General features: G+C 38.0%; 1 protein-coding gene across 6 annotated transcripts in view; it reads left to right on the forward strand.

Annotated features, from left to right (window-relative positions):
- Positions 1 to 20029, forward strand: part of ikzf2 (IKAROS family zinc finger 2) — a 129286-nt gene that overhangs the window by 75454 nt on the left and 33803 nt on the right. For all 6 annotated transcript variants that reach the window (XM_062961047.1, XM_008113480.3, XM_062961062.1 and 3 more), the window contains one exon: positions 13341 to 13478. In XM_062961047.1, the coding sequence (XP_062817117.1) occupies positions 13341 to 13478 (138 nt within the window). The remainder of the gene's footprint in view (positions 1 to 13340; positions 13479 to 20029) is intronic.

The following is a 20029-nucleotide window of genomic DNA, read 5'->3' on the forward strand; positions in this document are numbered from 1 at the left end:
CACAAGCATGCTAATATTGGTACCTCTTATTATGAGTTATGAATCTATTTGTTTTATTAAGTTAGGAAGTTCTAGAGGATCAGTTACTATGTATCACTAGGTGCTGTTAGGAAAAATAGTTGGGAGTTTTATAAACAGGAAACCACGGGGATGTCACAAATGGGGGGATAAGGTAATATGTGAACATCTAGAATAGGGGTATTCATCTTCATTTTCATCATAATGCCAAGAATGAGTAATTTCTGCAATATTCTCCCAGCTAAATTAGAATGCGAAAATTTCTACTTAGTTCCAAATCACTCTGTCAAGAAATATTTTTGTAGAGATTACACTTTTTCCTATTGAGAAGCATTTTCAGTGCAGAAAGCATATTTTTGCAAAAATCAAACGTGGTTTTTTGTGCACAGAATGACATGTAGTTTTATGTAGAAAACAACACATACACATAGTATTTCTGTGCAGAAATATATGTTTTTCTGTAAACACAAAATGTATTATGTGAAGAAAACTTATTTCTGCACAGAAAAACCAGGTATGTCAAAATTTTCCTTGTTGTTTAGAGTACAATAAACATAGAATCATACCGTTGGAAGAGACCACATGGACCATCAAGTCCAACCCCCTGCCATGCAGGAAAAGCACAATCAAAGTATCCCTGACAGATGGCCATCAAGCCTCTGTTTAAAAGCTTCTAAGAAAGGAGCTTCCACCACATTCCAAGGCAGAGAGTTCCACTGCTGAACAGCTCTTACAGCCAGAACGTTCTTCCTGATGTTCAGGTGGAATCTCCTTTTCCTATAATTTGAACCCATTGCTCTGAGTTCTAGTTTCCAGGGCAGCAGAAAACAAACCTACTCCCTCTTCTTTATGACATCATTTCACATATTTGTACATGGCTATCATGTCTCCTTTCAACCTTCTCTTCTGTGGGTTAAGCATACTCAGCTCTTTAAATATTCAGGGAAGACCAAGAAAATGTACATTATAAAGGAATATGATATTTAACAACACAAAATGCGAAGTTACTTGTGAGACCTAAATGGGTTTTTAAAAGATACAGGATTTACCCACTAAATCCCAGAAAAATACTTGGATTTTATCTGTAGAGTCTTTTTTTTTCTCAACCTCTGCCCTAAGCAGGGATTGGGAGTAAATCACATTAATTTGAATGGATCATATTTGTTTTCAGGCTGCAGTCACTCGATCCTACTGCAACCTTATTTGTATCCAAAGTAGTTTGACCACACTACAGATAATTTATTGAATTTTTGCAGTAACCTAGACTGCTCCTGATAAACTGGGCTTCTTAACGAAAACCAAATGAGCACTAGATCTTGATTCTGATACTATTGTTAATCTCAAATAACACTGCCTACATATTTATCTTTTGTTGTTTGCAAAGTTCACAAAGTTTTGTACTAAGGGCTTTCCACCTTAGGGAACCACTTTTAACTCAGCTTAAGCCCTCTTGCCATTTATCCATTTCTTTTTTTAATTAAAGTGTTCCTTCTTCTACTCCTTTTTCCTCAGAGTTGCTAATTCACACAAATTGCCAAATGGTTGCACAGGAAGTGTTGGCTTGCAAACATTTTGCATAATTGTGCTATCCTGCTGACTTGAGGCAAGGCATACATGGCTGTCTGCCCTGTGTAACAGAGGAAGAGATGTATATCTCCTTAACTAAATGTTGAGATGGGGTTCCTGTGTTAGCTAGGTACAAAAACATACACAGTTTATTTGGAGCAAGCACATTGAATACAGATGATTAAAATACAAATAGATAGCGAGAAAAAAAATAAAGAGATCAAAGAAAACACCTTTCCTTGAGACACACACACATACATGATTGAAGGTTATCGGGAAAAAATACAAAGATCTTTCACCTTCTCTGTTTATGTACCATTTGAGAGCATGGATTTAATCCCATAGTGTTTTTATAATTAGTTGCAGGAGTGTGGTTTCCTTCCCTTTGAGAAGGATTATATTCCCTGAAGTCACTTCAATATGGCTTCTCCACTGGCCAGAAAAGAGACCATCATTGCTGGAGAATGAACAGGGACACTCCACAGACGATCTACCCTGGCAGTTTCTTCTTTTTATCTCTTCTGTCAGGGCTCTTTATGGTATGCAAAAATCACTACTAAAAATAAGACCAATCATTTTTATGAAGTGAAGTAGCTCTATGAACTTTTTTTAAAAAGTCCTAAGCCATGTGTTTTTTGAGTGGAGAACTGCATTGCAAACTTGAGAGAAGTGTGAAATATGATGAATAATTGAGTTGCATATCAGCCCAGAGTTGCATATCAGCCCAGTAGGTTTGGATCAGCTCAATTCCCACCAGCATTTCCAAAGGTTTTTCAGCAGTCCCTGATCGCAGTCATTTCAATATTCCATGACTATATCACCAATTATGAGTTTTGCCATACCCTCTAAGTTGCAATTAGTTTAATGTTGTCCGTTTTAGGACACAACCAAGTGTTAGGTTTAGTATTTGGGGGACACAAATTAGGAAGGGTTACTTTGGGACTACTACAATTCCCAGAATCTCCAGTCAGTATGAGAAAGATTCTGTGAGTTATAGCCCAAAAAATGGTCTAGGCTCATATTTGTAGCAGAACTTGCACTTCTTTTTTCTTTATTAAAATTATATCCCACTTATTTTTAAAGAAGCTGAAGATGGCTCATAACAGTAAATTTAAACAAGTATCAGAGCACAAAACCCACAAATCAGTTGTTAAAATAATTTAGGCATCTCAAATCAAATCGGAGCCAGCCTTGCTCAAGCGAGGGCTCTTCTCTTCAAAAGTCAGTTTGAGAATTGAATAGGAGCTAAGGCAGCCTAGGTTCAGTAAGCCTGACATAGTTGCAGTTAGGTGCCCATCCAGACAGACATTTAAATTGAGACCTATCTTGGTTTTACTGGAGGCGTCCAAACGATTTCTCAGGTAAAACCAAATTAATTAGATACCCCATTAGATTCGGGTCTTCCTGAAAGGCCTAGGTCTAATGGGGTATTGGGCCTGTGGGGATTCACCACTGGGCAGTCGCAGGACCAACTGGAACTAAGCGGGGGTGAGTCCTTACAGCTATCTTGCACCTTTTGGGCTCATGGAGCCCAACGTTGCAGGATGGCACCCACCACCTCTCCCCAAGCCCCCCAAAACAACCCTTAAAATTAAAAAAACTTACTGGGCCTCTTAAGGTGGTCCCGCAGTTCTCCTGGCATGTTGAAATGATGCACCAAGAGATGGGGGGGGTGGCAATATTCCTCCCCCCCCATTATCCTGATTTTTTTTTTCCGTGTCAGGAGCGACTTGAGAAACTGCAAGTCGTTTCTGGAGTGAGATAATTGGCTGTCTGCAAGGATGGGGACGCCCGGATGTTTTGATGTTTTACCATCCTTGTGAGAGGCTTCTCTCATGTCCCCGCATGGAGCTGGGGCTGATAGAGGGAGCTCATCCGCGCTCTCACATCTATCCTGATGTGTCATTTCTACATGCCAGGAGGACTGAAGGACAGTGGCAGCCTGGCACGTTTTTTTTTTTTTTTAAATTTTAAGGATTGTTTTGGGGGACTTCAGGATGGCATCTAAACACACACACACACACACACACACACACACACAGAGGAAAGCCTGGGTTTTTTTGGTGAAGGAATCCATGTCAAAGCGGGTTTTTTAAACAGATTTTGGCGCTGTCTGGAAGCACCCCAGATTGATCAGGTGCATAACATGAGAGGGCAACATCATGCAGCAACATGAGAGGGGATTGGGGTTAACTTTAAGGCCTTCCTTCAGAGAAAGTTTGAAAACACCTGAGTCAGTGGACTACCTTTCTAGGATTCAGAAAGATGAACTTTGGGAACTCTGAGACAAATTAGGGGCAAATATGCTACCCCGCAGCATAATGCAAAAAACACTCATACCAGCCTTGTTGTGTCTGTTCTCAGTTAAGAGAAGTCCCCCCCCCCCCAATGTGGCCTGGAGGTTGATGTATTCTAGATAACAGTGTAAATGGAAAAATGTCATACAGAAGACACTCTTTATTCCCACATTCATTGTTAAAGGAGATTTGTGCAAAGATGTTCTGGAGAGTGTGTATTGGGGGTGGAAACCATAGATTCTTGTTATATCTGTTATGCATTTTCCCTTTAGTATCCCTGGTTTCACTTACCCGTAATCATGGTGACAGGGATCCCTCCTCACCATTTGCTTGCCTTCTTCCTTGTAGCAGACTGTCAGTTCCCACATTGTCTTGTTGCAATGCCAGAGCACCCACAGACAAAGGCGGTGGGAGTAGGGAACCAGGTTGTCCACACTGAGCCCCTGATAACAGCCCCATCCCTAACACCCAAATCTGAGGGCTGCTGCAATACTTCTCTTGACTGAAGAAGCATATGGACTGTTTTGTTAGTGGGGGGAAGGAGCCAAACTGGGCTTCTCACTGGATTTGGCACATGGGGAAAGAGCTGTTTTAGGGAGCATAACTCAGGCAACCTGTGCCTCAGCATGTGAATCTTCCTTTCAAATCAACAAAGCATCAATTAGGCATGGATTTGTGGGTGCGATAGTGAACACTCTGTTTTCACTCTTCGGGGATAAATACCAATGCAAAATCATGAAATGGATTCCTATGGATAGAGAGGTTGTACTGTGCTTTGTTTCAGCCCCCAGTTATTTGTCCACACTGATCATAATGACCATACAACTGAAAATGCAAAATGCCAGTTTGGGGGCAGGTATATGTAATATTCTTTCTTTGCCCCAAAGCCCTATAGCCACACAAAAAACACAATCTCCCTCCTTGATGATGCCAGCAAATGCATTTCTACAGCAAAATCCAATATTTCTGATTGTAATAGTTTTCCCAAGTAACGTGAGAACTTCAGTCAAGACCTATAGAGGATTGAATATCAGGAGCTATGACTGCATTGATCCCTTTTGTACCATTTACTGGCAGGAATAAAGAGTAAAAAATAAATATCCTCATTTCTGTAGACAGGTATTCTTACACAGTCTAATAACCTAAAACAATTGTTTTTCTCAAAAAAAGTTCATAATAATTACATAATGGCAGCCCAATGAGTTGTGTTTGAGTTGTTGGAGTGGTTTTGTAAAGTGGTTATTAAACAGCATGATTTATTTGAAAGAGATCTGCACTGTGAATTACATATCTACTGTTTAGATGTTTGCATCTTTCTCTGTTCACTTGTTCCCCTGTTGCAGCGATCTTCTTTATTTGTTACAATGCTGAGTTTCATCTGCTAGAAACCTGGCCTGTGATTTGGGTTGAGGAAAGCATTATCCTCTCTAAAGTTTGGGCACAGTCAAATATGGCAGTAAGCTAACAGGAACATCATTTTATAGTCTGGAATTGACTTAATAACCAAGAAATTTAAACTATTAAAATTGATTTCCAACACAGGACACAACATTTTCCCCCCTGAGAAACATAGCTATCTTAGTCTGAAACATTAATATGCAAAGGTAGCTTGTAGGCCATAGGTTTTCAAACCTTTTAAGCAGAGGACTGGTTCACGGTCCCTCAGACTGTTGAGAAGTCAGACTACAGTTTGAAAAAAACATGAACAAATTCTTACGTATACTGCATGTATCGTATTTGTAGTGCAAAAAAATTGAAAGAACAATACAATATTTAAAACAAAGAACAATTTTAACCAACATAAACTTACCAGTATTTCAGTGCGACGTGTGGACCTGTTTTGGCTGATGATAGAGTCAAGTTAATTAGGATTGTTGCTGTTGTGTTCCTTCAAGTCGTTTCAGACTTAGAGTGACTCTACGTCTAAAGTTTAGGGCGTGGCCCGGGTAAATGATCTTGGAGGGCTGCACTCAGTGCACAGGCCTTAGTTTGGGGACCTCTGTTGTAGACCTTGAAATCTTTCTTTCCACCCAGAATTATAGTACAGTAGAGTCTCACTTATCCAAGCCTCACTTATCCAAGCCTCTGGATAATCCAAGCCATTTTTGTAGTCAATGTTTTCAATATATTGTGATATTTTGGTGCTAAATTCGTAAATACAGTAATTACAACATAACATTACTGCGTATTGAACTACTTTTTCTGTCAAATTTGTTGTATAACATGAAGTTTTGGTGCTTAATTTGTAAAATCATAACCTAATTTGATGTTTAATAGGCTTTTCCTTAATCTCTCCTTATTATCCAAGTTATTCGCTTATCCAAGCTTCTGCCGGCCCGTTTAGCTTGGATAAGTGAGACTCTACTGTAGTTTGACACCACTTTAATAGCCATAGCTCCATCCCGTGGAATCCTGAGATTTGTAGTTGCGGCTCCACAGCTTTCTGACAGAGAAGGAAAAATATCTCACAAAATGAGTCCCACGGCAGTTAATGTGTTGAATTGCTAAAATTCTGCAAGGTAATACATTATGAGACTGAAGTTGATAGCATCAGATTTTATAGACTAAGTTTACTTCCTCAGAAGCATCTTATGTTGACAGATGCAGCGGAGTGAGTTGAGTTATTCTATAAAATTGTATGCAACAATTAGAGCCGGTTCAGCAATCTACATTCACCCTTAAGTGTGGAGCTGAAACTTTGGAGCGTCCCTGAGTTTGTGTAATACTGAGTAAAAACTTTATGTTATGGACAGGATGTTCCTGGATGTCATCTGGACATCCAGAAGTGACTTCTTATCTAATGGATGTCATCTGGACATCCAGAAGTGACTTCTTATCTAAGTTGAGGTTTTGACCCAGTGTAGAGAAGCCCTCAGTTAGTCTCTACAAGATCTGTTTGTGTACTGATATAATAAGTGTATTCAACAGCAACCAAAACAATATCACTTAGTTAGATTCATCTAGGAGGGGGGTCCGTTCACATCACCATGAATATACAAGATTTTATGGTGGGGATCTCTAGAGAGGGTAAAGAAAGAATGCCAAAATCCCCAAAAGCCACTCAGAGTTGACTATATTGGTCTTGATGAGCCAATAAAAGAGATGACCCAATGCTTAAACTGTCGCTTAATTTTTTTTTAATATATAATAATTTTTATTATGTTATAAGTGAGGTTACAGTGAAAGCTAGGAAAACATAATAAGTATAGGATAGTGAGGGAAAAGTGCTGAAGAATAAACAAAACGAAAAACAAACAAAAGAGAAGAGAAAAAATGGAAAAAAAAATATATAAGGACTTCCCATTGTCCTCTTGGGGAAATACTTTTTGTGGTTTCGTCATTGTCCTTTGTGTTTCCCAGTTTTCCTTCTTTAGATTTTAGTGATTTCCTACGTTGGATAGGTCTATTATGAGAGTGTTTCCTCTGTTTCGGATAACTGTCGCTTAATGTTACAAATTTCCAAAGCATATCAACAAATGTGGGCCAAGATTTGTTGGTGCCTGAAGCAGAAGGCAAGGAGCTATATCAAAGTTCCCCAGTGACAGTTGGATGGTGTCCTCAACCAGAATAGGGACAGCAGGCTAATTTGAAGGGCCCAACACTGCTGCACTGTGCTTCAAGGAAAGCTAACAGCCAGGGAATCCTGGAAGAACGGCCAGGAATTTTCCACTGCTGTCCCTCATTCTATTATTTGCTGTTTAGGTTGATCATTTCACTCCTCCTGTTGGTTGAATGAGCCCTATGTCCAGGCTTTGGTTTCAGATCAATATCTGGCTGAGGCATGGGGCATATGGGTATGAGGTTCTATGGGTTTGAAGTCCTTTTTTTCAAAAGGGCTAACCAAATACACTGCATACAGCTTTCTTTTAGTGCACCTTGCCCTTCCCCCTATTTCCGCTGTTATTCCCTTTGCCCTTTTCCAGAACTGAGCCTGTGAGACTTGGCATGTGCGGAACTCAGTGGTATAGCAAAGCTCCATGCCAGCACCCTTACTCATTCTCCTGTGATTTTTCTCTTGTCTGCAGTGTCCACACCCTCTGTTTCTTTATTTTTTTTTCCAATTGATCCATGCAGGTGAGTCAGAAAAACCTGCTTGTCCACAAACCTGTTCCTTCTTGCCAAACATTGGTCCTGGTTCTTGTAGATGCTAGGAATAGATTAACCAAATAATATGTCTTATAGAGCTTGTGGGCATATCCAGTGTACACTGTGGAGATACACATTTCATTACAGGCACAACTGACGTCCTGTGCCACTTACTAAACAGAACTTTGGCTTCAGTGTTTTACTTTATTCTGCATTCATTTCATGTACTAAAAAGCAGTCTAACCAAATACTATTCCCAACTAATCTATACCCTTTGAAATAATCTGCATCTATTGAAACAAATTCTGTTTATTTTATTTATTAAAAAAAACAGACTGAGTCAAAACTACTCCTTGCTAATCTGCATCCATTGAAATAAATGGATTTGTGGGTCACTTCTTATATTCATCCTGTTGATCTCAATGGGTATACTTTAGTTGGGATTCACATTAGATTGATTTTAGGAAGCTTAAAAACACATGAAACTTTAGCAATAATTGTTTTTCTTATTTTTTTTAATGTTATGTTGTGCCTCACTTTAGATGGTAGGGAGAACAGAGAAAAAAAGCATGTGAAGACCTTGAAAATCAGGCCGGCTCCTTTGTCCTGTGTGACTCAGCCTCAAACAAGTGAACATGCAAGTAAATTGATAAAAACAAAGAAAAAAATTAATCTGAATTACAGTAATAGCGCAATCCAATGCAAGGTTACTTCTATTTGAATCAATCTCAGTCCTTTGAAGGAAGAAGTGAGCAATTTTAGTTTTTTTTTTTTCATCATTGCAAAGGCCTTTCTCAATTTGGGATATGTTTTGCTCTACTTTTGGAGGACATTTTCTGTCTGAAAGTTTTCAATTCCATCTGACTCAGGTTTAAAACAATGAAAGGAGAGCAAATTTGCCTGTTCAGCACCATTCAACAGTTGCCCATCTAAGATTTTATATGGTTGACAAATGATGTTCTGAGCTGTAAAATCCATCTGAGAATAACTTTTAAATTAAAAAAAACCAAAAAGCATTTCTATTATACCTGTAATCTTGGGGAATCAAATTTGCATATTACATTTTAACTCCTTTTAGTTATTTTGAAAATATTTATATTCAGCCCCATAGCACAGGATCTCAGAGCAGTGCCCAAGAAAAATCAGTTCAAACATCTCAAAACCATTCTGAATTTAACACAATAGGAGAAGGAAGAGTCAAAGTAGGAAGGAGGGTGCTGCAGGGTGGTAACAAGCTGTTGTACTAATCTCACTTTCTGGTGTGCATAAGGACAGAAATATCTGCCTAGTAGTCCTGTGTTATTTTTGTGCTAAAAGAAAAAAGAGGGACTTGCTCTAGAGTGGATGAGCACCACCTCTTATCACTTTTCTTATATCCCTTTCTTTTATGACAATGTACTCAAGATCACTGCGCTCACAAGTTCTCTTAACCTCCTTTTAACTCTTCTTATTGGAATCATGGGATATTTTTATTTGCTATTTTTCATTGAATGTTTGACACTCTTAAGTATTGTTTTTGTTTTCATAGTTCTGACAAGTAGAAGTGTTAGTAAAAGTGCCTTGTTTTAAAGGAAGCATTGAATATTGTTATCCTAAGAAATTGCAGAGCTGCTTCTGTGCTTTTGTCAATATTGCCTAGTTGCTTTATTCTACACACACATAAACAAAGTAATCAAACATACTTTTCCATATCATCTGAAAGAAAACTACTAAAATACATTTGGATACTCTAAATTTGTTAGTATATCACATGAATCATATTAAAGCTTTTATTAATTTTTCTGTACTTTTGCATATATACCTGTAGTGCACAAATGCAAAAGTGATAGATAGTGCCTTATATACATTTTCAGCTGTCCTAGGTTCCACTTTTCAACTGATTCCTCTTTTCTGACAGTGCTCTAGTCCTTCATCCATCAGATAAGTGGTGGCTTTCTGTAACTGGTATTAGCTTTATAGTTACATAATGTATTTACTTGTAAAAATTATTAACTATGCTTTTACCTGGGCCTTAGGACTATAGGCCTAACTAATTATGTTTCAAAAGTAACTTTCTGTGCTATGGACATCATCTTCTTTGTGTAGGCATTTTGAATGCATCTAGCTGGCTGTCCACTGTTGGAAAGACGGGGCAGAACTAAATGTATCTTTTTTGAACAAGCAGTTCTTCCTATATTCTGAATTCTTAATTTGAGAATGCAGCGATCCTGAAGGCAGACTTTGACCTCATGCTCCCATTGCTTTTCACAGAGCCTATTGATAAGAACAGGTTCTCATGTCTCCTTAATAATATCCCAGTTTTGATTTCTTTCAGCTAGCACTTTCTCATGGCACGAGGACAAAGTTGAAAAGGCAGTTTTATATTCTCTAGGAAGATGCAAGTTTAAGCAAACATCTTGGCATGATGCCCCAAAGAAACCAAGATTTGCTTTCAGACTGTGGCCCTCAAGCCTTTGGCAAATCACCCACAATTTCCTTGATGTTAATGGGAAGCTGGAGGGGGGGGGGAGGTACCATCTTGAATTGAAAGAGTCAAAAGCTCCTGCACATAGTGGCTTATTGCTATTTAGTGATATATAGAACTATGGATACAAGATTTCTTGTGAATCTCAGCTTCAAAGCCAGCTCCAGGTTTTGATAGTGCTGCTTTTCATCAGCGTATCATCTGTTGAGATCTATTCTTGGGTTCCTTTTCTTGCTTGTTGCCACTGATCCCAACTGCTGGGGACTCAAGGAGTTGAAAAAAATGAGCCTATATATTCACAGGGAGGGAGAGGACTAGCCATTGCTGCTGCCTAATTCAGGAAAAGGACTGGGTGGGCAGGCAAGCTGTTAGGTGGCTGTTGTTAATCTCTGTTTATCCAATTGAATTGGAAGGAGGGTGAGTGAGTAGGAGAGTGAGTAATGACACCAAGAAGAAGATGACTCTTGGATCTCTACCTAGGGATATGTTCAGCCCCCAAGTTATAGACATCCAACTTACATATGACACCTCCTTAAAAACTGGAGTCAGACAATAGGAAGTGAGAGGAAATCTATCCCTAGAAAGGGAAATTCACTTCTGAAAGAGTCTTCATGGGGGAAAAGTGGCACCAGTGAAGTTTTCTCACGAATCCTTGTTTCCACAACAAGCCAAGATTTTCAAAATCTAATTGTCAGGGGCAGAAGGTGAGGTGAAATCTTCAGAAGAGGGGCACAACAAATGTTACAGGTTTGTTATTACATCCTTAATGCTATCCAAAACACTCGTGTGTGTGTGTGTGTGTGTGTGTGTGTGTATTTGTTAACATCCCTATAAAATATGGGTGAAATTACAATTTAAAAATGTACCTTAGTAATACATTTTATTGATTAGACCTTAGGCCAGATCACAATACCAAACCAAACAACAAGACTTGATAGGACTTGATTACACTCTATGTACCTGTTCTGACCTACATCCAAATTCAACTTAAGAGCAAATCTACAGAACCTATTCTGTCTGCAACCCAAGGACTGCCTGTAAGCTTTTCCTTCAGCCATCATTAGATTGTGGAATTATCTACCAGAAAAAAAACAATCTTTCATAATTCAAATCAGCATTAAAGACCAATCTCTTCTAGCAGGCCTATCCTGATTATTCAAGCTATGAACCTTAAATTATGAATTGAGAACTATATACTAATGTTAATATGTATTCATGTTTTAGTATACATTAGGACATTGTGTCATGTTTGTGGGACAAATGTTTGAAAGCAAATTGGTACTTTCCATACTTGTCCATGTGCCCTTTGGCCCAATATACCTACTAGTTTTATTTAGGGTCAGTAAGGTTTGCACAGCCTGCCCTTGTGTGTTGATGGGAAGGAGGTGAAAGCTTAAGGATGTAGATTCATCTATGCAGAGAGCATATTTTCATTTATCCATGCAATTCCTTGACTAGACCCCCAAAACCACAATTATAATTCAATACATATTTACTGCATTAATGCCAAGGCAAGACAAGACAGAGTGGTGGCCCAATATAAAGGGGAAGAGGTCTGGAAAATTGCAATAATAGCAGAACAATAGTTAGTTTGCCATGAATGTATCACATGATGAAGTAATGTCAGGAAGCACAAGCAAAATATTATATTACATATCTGGTGTTTTTGCAAATATTCAAGGGAAGAAAAAATTCCATTAGCTTTGGAAAGAAGGCTGTAGTTTTAAAGATTTTCTGATGGCAAAGGTTTTCTGGTGGCAAAATGGCTCTGTTCTTTTCTTTCATCTTATCTGTGATGAAGGAAAGTGTTGTTGTTGTTGTTGTTGTTATGTTCATTTATACCCCGCTTTTTCTCTCTACAAGGAGACTCAAAGTGATTTGTGTTGGCAGCTACCCAACAATCAAGGCATATTGCATAAGAAATGAGACACCATACGTTTTCTTTAAACAAACCAACAGCTAACTTTTGTGATTACCTTGATGGTTGGTTAGCTAGCTAGCCAATATATTGTCACCCTACATGGAAGGATATACTCCACTGCTATATAAGGTTTTTCTGTATTATAGCCTTTCCTTCTGCCAAATGCATTTTCCTTCATTCCTATAACGATGGGAAGAAATTGACTTTTCACTTCCGTTTGACTATTCAGTCCAGTTCACTGAACAGATCCTTGATGGGAAACATACAATTGGAATTAACTTTTCCCATAACTACATTGTGGGCCTTGTTTTTTTTTTTTACTGTGGTGTAGTTTGGACAGTCCCTTGGTGCCATAAAAGGTATAAAAAAGGACAGTATATAGACGAAATTCTAACAAAGAACTTGCAGTGAATTCTAATCTACCATTACCCGTAAGATGTTAAATTATGTTCATATGGAGCACGAAGCCACACTACACTGCTAACCAATGCCATATCTGGTATAGTAGCTTTGATATAATACCACACTTTTCTAGAGTTTCCTTAATTGGTGTGGTCATCCTTGTGTACACTTCGTTTTAAAAGATAATTAGGAACATGTAATTTTTGTCTCTAGCGAACTAAGCTTTCCTTAGTTTTTTTTATGCCCCTTGCTTTCTCCCTTCTTGCTCAATGTTGTCTTGGAGTCTCTCATGATTGTTTTGAATAAAGAATGCAAAATTACATTTCTCTGTTGGTGCACAGAAAATATTTCTCAGTATTCTTTGTCCACCTGCATTGTTTATTATTGCAGCTGTTATTTTCAAGGTGTGGGTGAATGTCTGCTAGGAGAGTAGTACAGTGAGTTAGAGAAAAAGGAAATGAGCAAAAGTTAGAGGATGGAATAACTTTTGTAGGTGTTTTCCTATTCTATTTTTGTAATATCAAGACACCATTGGCAAGCATGCTAGCCCCACCAATTTAACATAAAGCTGCTGTTCTTTCCATAGTTGGTAAACCTCACAAATGTAACTACTGTGGACGGAGCTACAAGCAACGCAGTTCTTTGGAGGAACACAAGGAACGCTGTCACAACTACCTTCAGAACGTCAGTTTAGAAGCTGCTGGGCAAGTTATGAGTCACCATGGTGAGTAGAAGGTGCCGTCAGAATGACATGGTCTCCTTTGCTTCTTGTTTATTTTTTCATTTTTCTTTCTCCTCTTGTTTCTTGAAATCCACCAAAAAAGGGATGGATGGAGAAATTTGAATAATATACGAAACCAGATTCATTTCATCTGTGGTATTTCAAATGTGACACATAAAGTTAAGGCTCAAAATTATGTTTACAAGGTAATAAAACAAAGTTATAATTTTTTTACTTACTGCATTTTCACATGCAGGAATTAATAACCCCCAAAGCCTTTTCCCCACTGGGCAAGAGTTTGTCCTCATTTATTATTATAATTTTTTGTACATCTGGATTTTTTGTGAAAGAAATATTTATGCAAAGAAAAACTTGCAAAAATTTTTTTTGTGAAAAACAAGTGAGTTATTTTTAAATTTCAAAATTCAAAAAAAGTTATATTGGGTATCACCCATTTTTCTCAACGGGTATCTTCCTGTTCTGTGCCATTTTGTCCTGCTGAGGGTGACAAGTTGTGAGTATTCTTTGCACTACAGCATTAAAATGAAACTGTTATAATAAAAGGGAGTAAAGGGAAGAATGAATTTGCCTTTCCCCTAATTCAGCTCTTTGCCAGAGGAAGAACTTGGAGAGGCTCCCAGCTGGAAGGACTGCTGTGTTCATTTTCTGTAATGAACAGGCAGACACAGGAATTCTGCTCATTGATGCCCTTGAGCTTTGAATCAGGGTGATTGAAAGTATTTAAAATGTTTATTTTAAATTAATGAGACATATTGAGGCATGTAGCACATATTTCACATCCCATAAAAAGTTACATTGGAAAATACGCAGTCCTGCTTAATATTAGAGGATGTGGGTGGAAAATACTACAGTAAATTTACGTAGGTCATATCAATGTTTGCAGCATGCATTGAACTGACATATGGTGGATACAGACTGCTCTCCAATGCAATCGGATTTATTCAGTTATGCTATTTACTGTTACTGTTTTCCACTTTGAGTAACATTTTGGAAACAAATGTGAGATATTCTCTAAACCAGTAAAGCATGATATGATGATAAGTAGGCAAATACTATTAAATTGCATGTGCATTTTTTTACAGTCAGCCCTCCACATTTGCTGGGGTTAGCAGAACAAGAGTTCAGCAAATGCAAAAAACCAACAAATTTAAAAACACTATTTGTTTTACCTGAGAGAAAAGCCCACTAGGAATCTTGATATCCCCAGAACAAGACCATAGAACATAGAACCACACTAAGGGAACTAGAAAATCCAAAAGGTGTTATCTGCTCTCTCTAAGAATATCTGCGCCTCTCAACATAACTATAGTCATCCTCTGTCAGAGTTAAACTAGAAGACATAGATATACCTAGATAGAACATATTAATAAAATCAGGGAATGATCAAATACTCAAAACTCAAATTGTGGTGGACTGTCTGCATATTATTATTCTTGTTGATGATGATTTTTCTTAAGCTTCAAGTAAAAATTTAATCAAAATTGTAAATCTATGCAAACTCATCTGATTTTAGTTCCCTCCGATAATACATGTATTTCTCTGAGCTGCAGATTTCCATTCCTCGGCCTAATCCTTTTAGGACTACAGAAGTTCTTTTAGAAGTAGAGGTCTATTAAACCTTATGGCCAGCTTTTCCCCTCAGGAACCATAAAAAAGAAACCTCCCATTCATGTAAAGTTGCATTATCCATCAACACTGGACAAACAAGAGCCAAAGTTACATTATCTTGAACTGTATCGCTTATAACATCCAAGTTGAAACAAATCGGACTAATTGTATATGCAATTTGACATATAAATACTTCACAGCAGGATTTTGATTGTTAGAATTTGCCCCTTGAGTACAAGTGTGAAGTAATTATCTGACCATTTGAAACTGCCCCAATGGGTTGTTCTTTCCAGATGCAGTCATGGTATCAAAATGATTTCTTTGCTGTCTGCATTGCTAGGAGTAGCCCTTCAAATAAACTGTGTCCAGTCAGTTTGGTTTCAAGTTTTCTCCCAATGTTGCTCTAGTCTCTTGTCTCACTCACTTCATCACCACCAATTTCCTGGAGAACCAAGGGTCTGGTTTGGCTCCACTCCGTAAAAGTGATTGTATCCATCACCTGGCCATTTCCTAATTCCAGAGGTCAACCAGGGCTTCAACAGCCTGCCAAGGTGACAGGAAAATTCTCAAGGATCATCAGGAATCCATCAACCATTGTAATCGGTTCTTCACCCATGCAGAACTTCTGAGTCCTTGTGACTTTAAACCTGACCGGGTAATAAACAATCCACAAAAATGGAACTGTGGAAAGTTCCCACATGCCTCTTTAGGTCAACCATCATCCCATCCCACACAGAAAACAAGATCCAAAGTGTGCCTAGTATCGAGTGGGATGCCAGACACTACTTGGGACAAACCCTTAGTTGTAATTCCTATATCCGATTTGTTGTCAGTCCACTCTTTGGTTTTCACACAATCTACCATTTGTCAACATATATGATACTGTGCTATTCTTTTCCCTTTCTGGCCGAATAGCTTAAATTCAGATAATGTTTTGATTTTGGTATTTTAGCAATTAAATTTAGCCACTCCAAATCCAGCCCTGAGACCACCCTAGGTAGTTCTGGAAAGGATACTGTTGAGTAATAGGGTGAGTGGGATACCAGCAGAATCCCTATTCTGTCCTGGCCACCCACCTTTAGGAATATGTACTCAAACTCTGCAGACTGTGGGATGAGATACCTAGTAAGAGAGATGGAATCATGATAGACCACTGCAACACCACCTTCTTGCTCTCGCCATCTCTCCTGCTGCTTTCACAGTGGCAGAACTGAGAGAGATTACACCCCATCTCATCAACCTAGGTCTCTGTAATACAGGCCAGGTCAGCCAGCTCGTTCAGGATCAAATTCTGAATGTCTCTTGTTTTTCTATTTACTGACCTGCCATTCAAGAGCAGCATTTTCAACCCTGGAGGACTGTCACCAAGGCTAGCCAGGCTATTTGATCTGGTTAAAAAGCAGTGAGCACATAGAGGATTTCTTCTCTTTATTTCTGTGCACAAAAGCCTCATTAGATCAAAAAGTGTCCGATCAGCAGAATAACATTGATGGAAACACTTGAGAGTGCCATTCATATATAATGGCCAAAAGAGTTATGTGCACCTTCCTCTCTTCATGTGCTTGAGCAATCCCACTTCCTTCACTTACTGTCTTTTGCTGACCATAGTTTACATGAGGTCCAAAATGGCAAACACTAGTTACTCATTCTTTCTTTCTTCAAATATAATTTCACACTGTATAGTTTCAAACAATTTTTGGAGGGAAAGCACTAACATTTACCTTCCAAGGCCCCGCTTTACCTACTGGCCCTCTTCAGTACACAGAACTTTAGCTCTGCAGTCCTGTGCTTGACTTAAGAACTGTACAATGAAAAAAGAACATCATAAAACACCAAGAACCATATCCTGATCTGGAAATTGCATAATCCATGAGTGAGTGAGCGAGCAAATTAAGCTAGGTTTGTAATACTATTTTTTTTTAATGTAAAAGCTTTCACTGACAACAGACACTTCCAGAAATTTCCATCACTGCAACCATTTACCACTTGATATCTGTAGTGCATGCATTGCTTTTTGGATTTTTGGTTTTGGTTTTTTGGAGATGTTGAAGTGTTTCCGATTTGTTGTGGGCTCTTATCGGTGACACATCTCTCCACATTTCTATGCCACAGTAGTATATGTCTTCTTTTATAAAAGTTTGTCTTTAAATTGTGTTGAAAGCCTGGTGCTTACAATCAAGTTTAAGATTTGATACCATTTTAATTATATGGGTGTAATTTTTTTATTTTTAAAAGCCCTAATTTTAAAGGAACTTTCGTTTGTTTTAAAAATTAAAATATTTTAAAATCTCTTTACTTTATTTGGAGGGCTCTATTAAGCTGAGTGGCAATAAACAAATATTTAAATAAACTAGTAGGATTTAAATAACCTTGCATTATGGGAGCCCCCGGTGGCATAGTGGGTTAAACCGCTGAGCTGCTGAACTTGCTGACCGAAAGGTCCTCAGTTCGAATCCAGGGAGCGGGATGAGCCCCAGCTTCTGCCAACCTAGCAGTCTGAAAACATGCAAATGTGAGCAGATCAATAGGTACTCTTCCGGCAGGAAGGTAACAGTGCTCCATGCAGTCATGCCAGCCACATGACTTGGAGTACAATGCCGGCTCTTTGGCTTAGAAATGGAGATGAGCACGAACCCCAGAGTTGGACACGACTAGACTTCACCTTCACCTTTATTATGTGAGTTATGAGATATGTTTTCACTCCTATAATAATTCCAAAGTGCTGTAAAGTGTTGAAAGGAATGTTGCCGTATGTGAAATCAAGTATTTCTCGCACAAATGTTAAAAGACAGGAAGCCAAACAGTGGCAACCCCCTAACAACAAAACACATGGTTTGCCTAAAAAGGTTTCATTTTTATGCTAGTATATTGGCACCCCCAAATTAGGGAGAAAACAGTGTTCTAACTTGATTTTATTGTATGATTAGTAAATTGTAAATCTAATTCTGTGTAGATTCTGAAACAAGAACAACTTTGTGGGACTAAAATGCCCCATGGTAGTGCAGAATGGTTAAACAAAAGCAAGGCAACATGCTTCTTGACAAAAATGTCCGAGTTTCACAAGTCTGATTTATACTGATCCTCTGCCATCACAAAGTTATAATATGTTGGTGCATCAATGCATATATTTTATTTCCAGAAGTTATTGGATGCCATACCTAGTTTTAAGTAGTTTAAATACTTTAAATTATTGAACCTTATCTGATAAAAGTTGCAGTATATTTTCATCTTTTAAAATTATTTTATTGTCATTAAATAAATCTTAAATAAATCTTGAGATCTTCTGATATAGGGTGGGGTATAAATAGGTTCATTTATAAACAAATGAACTCTGAACTTGAATAAGTTGAGGTGAAGAACATGATTAATTTTGAGCAGAAGGGAAAAAGCAGGAATAGCAGAAAACTTCTGAGCTTCCTCTTTATGGGTGACTCTGTTTCAGGCATATACCAATTCAGCTAATGTGATGGTGATTTTATCGAGTGTCAGGGTTTTTTTTTTATTCTATTGTTTTTCGAACTTTTCCTGAATGTCCACAATAAATGGTTGTATGTTCAGTTGAACTTTATACAATAAATTGGTTTAAATTTAATTTTAAGCTATCTAGTGCACGTCATCTACTTAATTGTGAATAAGCACCATATGATACCTGTCAAGCATTTCTTAATTACAGAATTGATCTTGTGCTTTGACTATGACTGGTATTACACTATAAAATTAATTCACTTTGACACCACTTAAACTGCTGTGACTCAGTGCAACAGAATCATTGGAGCTGTAGTTTGGTGAGATACACCACTCTTTAGCAGAGAAGGCCTGGAAAAACATTAGCTCCCATAATTCCATAGCAGTTAAAATGGTGTCAGATTGAATTAATTCTTTACTGTAGATACAACCTTAGTTTCATTTAAAACTCATACAGTCAGAAGGAAACAAAATCATCGATTTTGTATCTGTATATTGCAGTCATTATGAAAGTAAACATGAAGTGTGTGTGTGTGTGTTTAAATGTGTGTTTTCCCACTTACAGTTTGCTTGCTTAGCTGGCACTTGGGTGACTGTGTTAAATGAGTGATCATTCTATGTATCCTAGCAAGAGTATCCTGTACAAATAATACAAAGTAAACAGGTTTATGGGATTCTAAGATTTTACATTTATCGTCTTCCTTGGCAGCCTATCTACAAATACATAAAGGGAATGCACTATTAGTTGAGGAATCCCAAGAACTGTAAAGAAAAGGTCTCACTTTTATAAGTTTATGTTTATAACATTTATCCTAAATCTGTTTTATGACAAGATTCTTAGAGATTATTTGGAAAACATTTTATCGGCATAGTCAGGAATAAGGAGCAATCTTGGGGGTTTATGCAATTCTTTAAACTCTTTCATCCAAAGTCCTGCCACGGTGATGGCAGGGGTTGGCCAGGGTGGGGGGAGGGGTCAACTGAACCAGATTCCATGTTTTTCCCTTTCTATTTTGGAGAAAAAGTTCTCCCATTGTAAGTACTGGGAGCCCAAAAGAAAATATCTAATAATTCTCATGATCCTCAGAACAAGATCCTTGGATCATAGGATTGTAGCTCTTGTCTATTCTAAGTAGCTTATGACAGGATTTGAGTCTTGCCTCCATGTAGCTGGTAATCAACAGCAATGTATTGTTCATTGTACCAAATGTTGATACAATGAAAACCAATAATTATAAAGTATTAAAATTGTGTCTAAAACTGCCATTCTGTGTATATAAGATGTATATGAAGCACAAATGAATCTTGTGTTCAGACTTTGGTATGGTCTCCAAAATATTTTGTAATGTATGAATATGCAAATACAGGCATTCCAAAATCCCAAAATATCTTAAATCCAAACGCTTCTTGTTTCTACCATTCTAGATGTGGCATGCTCAAATTGTATTACCACTCTTTGT

Source organism: Anolis carolinensis, chromosome 1 (assembly GCF_035594765.1).
Source record: "Anolis carolinensis isolate JA03-04 chromosome 1, rAnoCar3.1.pri, whole genome shotgun sequence".
Taxonomy (NCBI): domain Eukaryota; kingdom Metazoa; phylum Chordata; class Lepidosauria; order Squamata; family Dactyloidae; genus Anolis; species Anolis carolinensis.